This window comes from Protomyctophum parallelum, assembly GCF_964188405.1.
Source record: "Protomyctophum parallelum genome assembly, chromosome: 7".
In the NCBI taxonomy this organism is placed as follows: Eukaryota; Metazoa; Chordata; class Actinopteri; order Myctophiformes; family Myctophidae; genus Protomyctophum; species Protomyctophum parallelum.
Genome location: NC_139705.1, coordinates 19,244,563 through 19,255,034, shown reverse-complemented (window position 1 = coordinate 19,255,034; position 10,472 = coordinate 19,244,563). Strand labels below are relative to the sequence as shown.

Below are 10,472 nucleotides of genomic sequence, written 5' to 3'. Positions count from 1 at the left end.
GCTCAATAAAATTGCTCTGAACTAGCAAGTGGCATTGTGCGGATGTCCCTTCTTTCACATTGTATACTCTCTGTCATCATCGCACCTGCTCCAAATTGCCTGCCGGGTGTGCGGAAGTCTTCTCTCTACATTGGTTAGGCCCTGAAATTATGATGCCCTTGATTATGGGGAATTCTTTGGGGTAATTCTGGTTCCGGTTTGGGTTCCCGGCCTGATGACTACAAACCAGTGACTACAACATGACGTAAGTTATCAGCCACTCCCGACCACCACTGTCTCGTGTCAATCTCTACTGCCCCCAGTGATCATGTTTGTGTACGGCAAGATGGACGTTCATTCCAATATGTAGGTAACGTTCAGCAATTGGTGCTTAAGGTCCTTGAAGTCGGGCCTATCATCTGCTTCAGCGCTCCAACATTCACACATGATGCTGTAGACGAGCTTGGGACATTTGTCTGGAGCCAGCATCCTGTATCCTGTGGTGACCTGCTGGTATACTTCCATGTTGTTGTATGCTGTCGAGAGAGAGAGAGAGAGAGAGAGAGAGGGGGGGGGGGAGGGGTAGATGGATATAGAGAGATGGACAGATGGATGGAGGGAGACATGAATAGTGGATGGGTGTAAAAGGTTATGAATGTAAACAATTGAAATTTTAAAACATTGAGTGTGGGAATTTTTATTTTTATTTTCATGCTGATCTCCTGTTTGCCCTGCACCTCCAGACTGGACGTGCATGCTCTGTTTCTCTGATACAATAAAAAAAAAGATATATATCCGCTGCAGTATTCTATGTTATGTTTTTTCTTTATTTGTTAGGGACAGAGCATATAAAAGGTGATACTTTTTCTTATCAGTGTTACATAGCTCTACATTCTGATCCGTAGCGCATGCAGCCTGGACAATGAAAATGTTTATGTTTGTTTGTGGACATGTTGGTGTATGTATGTTAATTTTGTGAGTGTCTTGTAAGCCTGTGTGGGCTTGGTAAAAGTGGAATTGGAACACTATAACTGATGCTGATGCTTATGTCTCATCTCATGTATGGAAATGTATTTTCTGTATATTATTGTAAAGAGCTGGGGCAATGGGGAAATCCCTGTTACAGAACAAACACTGTATAGCAATTATTTATATCAGAATATAGAGCTATTTATTATTATTTTTAACAATGAATCAATCAATCAATCAATCAATCAATCAATCAATCAATCAATCAAACAAACAATCAACCAACCAACCTGGGTAAGGTATGCCTCCGCAGGTCATGATCTCATAGAGCAGAACTCCAAAGGACCAGACGTCTGACTTGATGGAGAACCTGCCATGGCTGATGGCCTCTGGAGCGCTCCATTTATAAGGGATCTTCTTGTCTTCTGTTATATAGAAGGGCTCCTGGATGGGATGAATGCAGGAGAGCTGGTGAGAGGGAGTGACACTGTCGCACGCATGCATGCACAGAGTCGCACGCATGCATGCACAGAGTCGCACGCATGCATGCACAGAGTCGCACGCATGCATGCACAGAGTCGCACGCATGCATGCACAGAGTCACACACACACACACACACACACACACACACACACACACACACACACACACACACACACACACACACACACACACACACACACACACACACACACACACACACACACACACACACACACTCCCCACTCCCCATACACAGTAAACAGTCAAATCTTTGGTGTTAATTTAAGTCTGCACACAAATGGATAAACACTGGGGATATTAGGCACTTACCTTAATAATCCTGGCTAGACCGAAATCAGCCACTTTACAGATGTTGTTCTCTCCCACCAGGACGTTACGCGCGGCCAGATCTCTGTGAATACTGTTATGCTCCTCCAGGTATGACATCCCATCAGCCACCTGGGCAGCCATGTCGATCAGAGACACCACGTCCAAATGCCGCCCCTCAGGGCCTGAGGGAGAAGGATGAGGCCGAGTTAGCTGAAGTAAAGCTTGAGAAATGGATGAGATCAAGTTAGCTGAAGTAAAGCTTGAGAAATGGATGAGGCCGAGTTAGCTAAAGTAAAGCTTGAGAAATGGATGAGATCAAGTTAGCTAAAGTAAAGCTTGAGAAATGGATGAGATCAAGTTAGCTAAAGTAAAGCTTGAGAAATGGATGAGATCGAGTTAGCTAAAGTAAAGCTTGAGAAATGGATGAGATCGAGTTACAGTAGTTAGTAGTAGAAGTAAAGCTTGGGAAATGCAGCATGCTAATAACCCCTTTACAGAATGTGTTTGCTCACAATATATAGAATGGAATGGAATGGAAAATACTTTATTAATCCCTGAGGGGAAATTGATTTGTTACAGCAGTAACAGGCAGCCAGCGTTACGCAGCGCCACATATATTAGATATTGATAACCTGTTAATAACATGTTGATAACCTTGCAACCAGAACCTTCAAGAACTGTATTGATTATCTTTGTAAATGATCAAAAGGAGAAAGTGCCTTCAGTTTCACACTGCCCTCTAGCGGCAAGATTGGTGTACTGTTGCTATGGTAGACCTTTGCATTGCAGTAGAGACTGACACGGGAGTCCACTCCCACAGAAAAAATCCCATCCCATCCCAATCCTGGTAGAATGACTCCTGATCCGGCCCGGGTGGTTAGTTCAACCGTCTGGGCACCTAGGCTGCTGAGCCAGCCTGACGGCGTGCTGCGGGTTCGACTCCCGATCCCGACGGCCTTTGCCGCGTGTCTTACCCCCATCTCTCTCCCCATTTTCTGTCAAGTCTACTTTCATCCTATCAATAAAGGCAGAAAAAGCCAAAGAAATATCTTAAAACTCCTTATCCCATCCCGCTCCCACTCAAAATTACTCCCACTGCCATCCCGCTCCCGTTGTCATTTTGATTTGTTGTCATTAAGAAAGACAATGGATTTTGTGTTAATTTTAGATTACTGGATTAATACCATCCTGCGGAGATCGGGAATCCCGAAGAAATCTCACCATCTAACTTTTTTTTAATGTTATTATTATTGTTTGTCTTTTATTACAATGACTAATGCTGCTACAATGTTCGAGGAGACGGATTCTTTTTTTTTTACTCTTATGTACCTGTCCTGTACACAAGACATAATCATAAAGATCATTGAACACTGAGTTCACAGCCTTACCTCGGAGGAAGTTGAGCAGGTTTCCTTTCTCCATGAGCTCAGTGACAATGTAAAAAGGGGAGGAGGTGGTGCAGATGGCGAACAGAGAGATGAGGTGACGATGGCGAAGTCCTTTCAGCATCTGAACCTCTCGCAGGAACTCAACATGGTTTAGCTCAGAGTCTGGAGTGGGAGGGAGGGGAGAGGGAGAGAGAGATGGAGATAGATGGGAGAGAGAGGGATGGAGAGAGAGAGAGAGAGAGAGAGAGAGAGAGAGAGAGATAGAGAGAGAGATCGGAGAGAGAGAGAGAGAGATGGAGGGAGAGAGAGAGAGAGAGAGAGAGAGAGAGAGAGAGAGAGAGAGGACAAACAGTCCTTATACGTGTCTGATGGGACCAAGCTACGCATCATCGCCTACTAGTACAGAACAATACACAGTACAGTACAGTACAGTACAGTACAGTACAGTACAGTACAGTACAGTACAGTACAGTACAGTACAGTACAGTACAGTACAGTACAGTACAGTACAGTATTATTTATGGGCTGTATCATATATCTCTGCAGAAACCACCTAATTTTTTCAGGAAATGAAAAAACATCCAGCTCAAGTGGAGTTAGGAGGTTTGGTCTCTCCCCATCTCCTGTCAGACTACTGACAGACTACTATATCTATTAAAAGCAAAGAGCTAAATGTTCAAACATCCTATTGGCTGATGGGAGGACCGGCCGGCGGACCATGTTATCACGCTCATATCACTATGACTCACTGTCAGCCATAACCATATAAGGAGTTTCCAATTCAATGCAGCTACGCCCAAATATGAAAGTGTCATCAGATGATTGTGCAAGCTTCTTTGGAAGTAATATGCAGCTCTCCCATGGCTAGACTGAGTTTTTTTATTTTATTAAGCAGAAACCGTAATTACTTTGAAGTGACTCATTGCTTTACATTCACATACAGTAGATGTTGAATATAGACCACTGTGCCAAAAGCGAGTTTCAGTACACACACACACACACACACACACACACACACACACACACACACACACACACACACACACACACACACACACACACACACACACACACAGTAAAGCTCCTATTTTACAATCCTGGAGTTTAATGCAACTTTCATATACTCCATTTTTACAAGTACAATACAATTAAATAAATTAAATAAAATCATGCACCGTTTTTTTCTTTTTCTTTCTATAGGCATACAGCTATTGGAGGCCCAGGAGGAAGTAGACACTGACAATAGGACACAGCCGCCTCATGACACCATAGTCATTCTTGTTAGTGGCACTTGACTTTGAAACAGGGAACAGAGATAAGTCAAAGAAAACGTATCTACTACTAACTCTGAAATGTCTTTATGGACCTTTCGGGAAGCTGTACTGGAAAATAATGCTAAACAAAGTCCAGTTATACTGCCATACAAGTTCAAAGTTCAGCAACTGCGTGTGATAAAACTGGGTTAATAACTTAATATAACAACACATGGCTTTAAAGTGTAACTGTAAGCCTTTGACATATTTACTGCAACGTTGTAAATATGTATGCACAGGCGGTGTACACATGCTGACTTCCTTGTTCTCTCTGTCTCTCTGTCCTGTATACTGACAAATAAAGGATGTATATTTACACTTTACATATTTTTATTTACACGTACATTTGAACTGTATGTTGCCATGGGGGTTAATTCACGCTAATGATGAGATTCCGTTAGTATGTTGTGTCATCAGGCCAATGACTGCCCTCCACTTCACCCTCTACCTCCCAGTGGATCTCAACTCCTGGTACAGTGTACCTACTACCTGTGGACCTGGAGCTTGCTCGCTCTCGTTCTGTCTCCTCTTTTACTCTTCCGTTCTGGACAAAAATCGGGAGACATATTTTTGCTTGCTTACCTCCCACTGAGCAATTTTCGGCTTTTAAACGTCTAAATGACGTGATGAAAGTTTTTTAGCAGTCTAGTTGAAACAACGTTGTTTCAACTTCGTCTATATATAGATGGTCTACATTTAGACTTAGTCTGCTAAAAAACTTTCATTTTTAGACTATTTTTACTCCAGTTTTTAGACATTTTTTTTAAAGCCATTTAGACATCTATTAGACTACAAAAATCAGTGGGCTCGCTATCGTTACGATAAAATCGCTGAATAATCCCTCGTGTTCATATTTTGAACGAGAGGCAGGTCAGAAGTCAGAAATGAAGAGCTTATATATCCATCCATCAAAACCACGGAGAGCTCCCTAGATTAGCAGATACGAGGCATTCTCTCTGATCCGTATACAGGGAAGTGAACGACAACGCGCGTGCGCGAAGAGCAAGGATAAAAAAGAAAGAAATTCTGAATATTTATAACGTTTGATATCAATACAATGAAAATGCGCTAGGACGTGTGTACACGTCGTACGGTCTGAATGGGTTAACATGAAGAAATACCGCTTTTAATGATCTTGATGGCGACATTGATGCGGTTCTTCCAGCGGCCGCGGTGGACGTCAGCGAAGAAGCCACTTCCCAGCTGCTCTTCCAGGGTGAACTGGTCTTTAGGAAGCTCCCATTCATCCACTGTGGAATGGGACAGGTCCAGAGTGTGGGGCCGTGCCTGGTGGAGTCCAATAAATTAACAATGTGTGACTTGTGTGTGCATATGCATGCATGTGCATACACACAATCTATGTATGCAATCGCATACATATAGTACATACAGCAGCACATCAATACAACTTGGCTGTGAAAATATGGGTTGGAATCCACCATGTGTACTGCAGTGCTAAGAGTACAAGTGTGTGGTGATATCGGGAATTGTTGTAAGGACTACATTGAGAGAAATGGGGAAATAGTGGCAAATAAAAACTACAATCATTCATAATGTATGCATATTGCATACTGCATACTGCATATTGCATACACATAGTTATGTGCACACACCGCACATAGGTATACTGTAGTCTAGACTGTAGAGTAGATGAACATGTATATTCTATACATGTATGTTTAATATATATCTGCTGTCAGGAAGAAACCTCCTAACTCCAAAATGCCAATTTTTCAGGAAATGAAAAAAATATATTTTTCAGGAAAGAAAACATATGTTCAATAACACGGTTTATGCAGGGGAAAAAGTGGAAAAATGTGGTTCCTCCAGACAGCAACACACACACACACACACACACACACACACATACATTTTTGGATGTCGGAGGAAAAAACTGCAAAAAATAGAGATAACAAATAGGGCTATAGTTTACAACCAACACAGAAAAAAAAAGACACCAAAGTGGCTAAAGCTATGCATCCAAGTCCACACACAGCTGTGCTTTGCCATTACTGCAACATGTATACCGGTAAATGTGTTATTCTGTACTCACTTCCCTCCTTTCTGTTCAGTTACAAGAGAATAGAGGAAGAAGAACAAATAGAAAGACAATCATTGGAAACGGTGACCACATTCTCAGGGCCTTATTTTAGGGCAAGCACATTGGTGTAATTACGTGACTTGATCATGAAGTGAAGTGGTGAAGTGCACTATAATGTTGTGGTCAACCAAGGATCATACACATAATGTACATGGAGAACTGTCAGTCCAATATTGTAAAATGCTCAGTTGAACAGAGTTTATGCTTATGTGCTATTTTATTTGTTGTTTAGAAAGATTACTTGGAGAATAAAATGATTTACATATAACTAGGTAGGAATTAATGAACATTAGGTTACCACAAAAATACTTCAAACGTCAAGGTCACAATCAAAGTCACGGTGAGTCTATCTAGCAAAATGACTCGAGAACGGATAGATTGTTTTTCAATGATCAGTAGCCTGCCCCAAAGAGAGAAGAAAGTCAAAGATCAAGATCATTTTAATCTAAGTTCATTTATTACATCCTATATTAAAATTGGCTTAAGGGAGCATGGTTCCTTAAGCCAATTTTTGGGAGCACGGTTCCTGGTTCGATTCCCTACCTACCCTGCACCCTTGGCTGCATGTCGAAGTGTCCTAGAGCAAGTCACTGAACCCCTAAATGCTCCCGATGAGCAGGCCGCTGCTTTGCATGGTTTCCTCTGCCGTTGGGGGCACTATATAAATAATGCAGTCCATTTACCATTTCCATTTAGCCACGATCATCAACTCAAGGTCAATGCTCAAGGTTGGGAATGGATTGGCGGATTTTCTAAGGTAATAATGCTATGGTAATAATCAGTTGGTTGCACAGTCGTACACCTTACCCTCTTGCAGGGTTCTCCAAGTTTGCTGACAGAGCTGAAGTTGGTGGAACTGTAGTATTCTATCAGGTCAATGAGAGACGTGAAGTAGTGGCTCGGTTCCACGTAGAACTGACAGCCTGTCTGGATTACCTTAAAGTGCTTAGCACGCCCATCTGACTTCACTGTATGCACACGCACACGCACACACACACACACACACACACACAGACACACACACACACACACACACACACACACACACACACACACACACACACAGAGAGAGATGCATGGATATTGGCTAGTTAGCTACATGATCTTCAGTGCAGAAATGTAAAACACATACTGTACACACATACAGTCATATGTATCTCTCTCCCAACTTCTCACCTCATACACTCCTCTATTTCTCTCCCTCTTCTCATTATCCTTTCTCTATGCCATGCTCTCTCCATTGCCCCTCTATTTCTCCTCTCATCATCTGTCTCTGTCTCTCATTCTCCTCGCCCATCATCTTCCTCTACAAATTCCCCTTTCATTCTGTAGCTCTCTCCCGCTTCTTCCCTCTCTTTTCTCTCCCCTAGACCCCCTTCTCTCTTCCAGTCTTGCTATCTGTCTCTACCTCTCTCTCTTCTCCTCGGTCTTACCTGAGAGTACGTATCCCACAGCGTCTTTCTCGCTGAGCCGAATAAGGAAGGCTCCTTCCTGGTTCTCTCGCCTAAGCAGGTTGCTCTGGGCCTCGACGCGGTTCATCTTCCCAAAGAACCACCTAAAAAGACACATGGAGGTGTTAAGTTAAGTTGGCCTACTAAATATGGCGCTGATAGGTCGAGCGGTTTGTGAGATTATTAGCTCCGGACAAGCACACAGACCCTTTTAGCTTTATGGATGCTAGCTTCCTACAGAGCCATGCTGTAAGTGTCGACAGTCCCGGCCTACGAAAATATGTCCAAAATAATTCTCCATTGGAAAAAGTGTTGATGCTGTTCATGTTGACAGTTCTTTCGTTTCAGAATCCGGTATTTTAGTAACAAGACTATACTGCTACTACTAGTACTACCACTGATGCTGCTTCAATTATTTGAATTGTTAGCTGGACACTTTAGTTTTAGAATTTCTTTCAAACTTCAAACAAAATATGGGAGGGACAGGGGCTGCTGTCATTTACATTTTGAGTCATAAACATTAACCATTATTAGGCCTGTCCTCAGAGTCATTAACCATTCCCGTACCACGGTACCACACACGCGCACTACAACCCCAAAACATTGCGATCACAGTAGGCCTCTTGACATTTTAGTAAGCCAGTGACAGAACAGGCCATAGGCCGAAATGTATACGTGATATTCATGCAGCTTACATCATGGTATCATGATGTAATGTATCATGTTAATAGGAACAACCACAACCACTTCCCATTGATGATGCCAATGCCATAATGCCAACAGACTGCAGAGAGACACAGTGGCAAAATAAGAAGTTGCCTAAACAGTAAAAGCCGGAGTGTTAATTTGTACACTCTAAACTCAGGGTTAAATTAATACGCCGGTTTCTCTGTGTAGGAAGAGAGCTCTGCGTCTGCTGCCCTGCATGCCGAGACGGGTTTGACATTTCTGGGAGGTGTTCATTGACATTTGTCATTATTTACACAAATTACACCAGATAGAGAACAACAGTAGCCTAGAGAAACTGGGGAGGGAGGAGGGAGAACCAGGGGGAGAGAGGGGGGAGATGGAGACCATGCATGTAGGCTACTCACGGTTGCGCATCCACAGACTCTGCTCTGGCTAAATAATTATTGGGTACAATCCCGGTGGCCAGTACGCGGCCGTTCTCGTCGACTTTCCGCGCCGTCCACCAGTCCCCGGTGCGGCTGACGACGTTGAACAAATCTCCTTCTTCAAACGACAATTCGTCTTCGTGCCTGGACTCGAACGGCCACATCGCCGTGTAGATCGAACTGCTGCTTTCCTTGACATTTCCGCGCCCAGCAAATGCCAAGTCCGCCGGTGACATTTGATTTTCTCTGTGTGAAGAAGAATCCCCATCAACATCACACTCTCCTGGCGAAACACGAACTGGAACCTCGTTGGTTCCAGTTCCACTACCCGGTTTGTCGCCGAAAAGCCGCTGCCACAGAGTCTCCAGACACGGGCACGCTTTACGCAGAGATTCTCCCATGGAGGACCTCCTATAGCACCAGGTGTTCTGTGGGAAATGCTCAGCGCTGCGCTCTGGCGCGCCTGGCAGGAAGCAACACAGAATGTCACAGATGTATTACCCACTACACCTGTTGGACAGGTAAAGAATGGAATGGAATGGAACGCGTTTCAAAGAAGTGTTGATGCGGTCACTCAGTCACTGCCTATTACAGGTGCTGACAGGACAAAATTACTGTTGTGGGAACTCCACTAGTGGCGTCAGTGACGCCAGAGAATTGTGACGCCGCGTCACAATTCTCACTAAATCTCACTAAATTCCAAATATCAGATCGACTGCTACGCTATTATCTGCGGTGTCACTGTCAAGTGACTGTAAAAACGGTTTTATTTTAATGACTTTGTGTCCCACAATTCAAAATGGCTATACCAGAGAACTTTAAGCTTTTTTTTCTCCAACCAAGGTTCATCTATAGATTGTTATTTAGAGAAAGTAATAGATGAGTTATTAATTATTGTTGAGTGGTGCAACCACTCGGAACAGCTTTGTCCCTATGTCCCAACCTATGTCCTAACCAATGTGACTATGTCTCTGTGTCCCGATGTTTAGAGTACCAATAGGGGGTGCTGTTGCACCACTCGCTTCAGACTGGTCTCATTTTTATTATTATTGCGAACGCAGTGAGCCACTTACTATGACAGCAAGGGCTGAATGTCTGTGTGTGTGTGTCTGTGTGTCTGTGTGTCTGTCCCGCTGTTACACCACCCGCCCGTGTGTGTGCAGCTGTAGCACACACACACACACACACACACACACACACACACACACACACACACACACAGGGCGCAGCTGTAGCACACACACACACACACACACACACACACACAGGGCGCAGCTGTAGCACACTGACACACACACACACACACACACACACACACACACACACACACACACACACACAC

General features: G+C 43.6%; 1 protein-coding gene across 1 annotated transcript; it reads right to left on the bottom strand.

The window, feature by feature from the left end:
* Window positions 1-329: 329 nt before the first annotated feature.
* Window positions 330-9,538, bottom strand: ptk6b (PTK6 protein tyrosine kinase 6b). Its single transcript, XM_083769027.1, has 8 exons — window positions 9,110-9,538; window positions 7,998-8,119; window positions 7,372-7,532; window positions 5,585-5,750; window positions 3,151-3,312; window positions 1,763-1,944; window positions 1,239-1,392; window positions 330-515 (listed from the first exon to the last, which is right to left on the bottom strand). The coding sequence occupies exons 1-8, from the start codon at window positions 9,529-9,531 to the stop codon at window positions 334-336; spliced, it is 1,551 nt and encodes a 516-aa protein (XP_083625153.1). The 5' UTR covers window positions 9,532-9,538; the 3' UTR covers window positions 330-333.
* Between the last annotated feature and the right edge of the window lie 934 nt (window positions 9,539-10,472).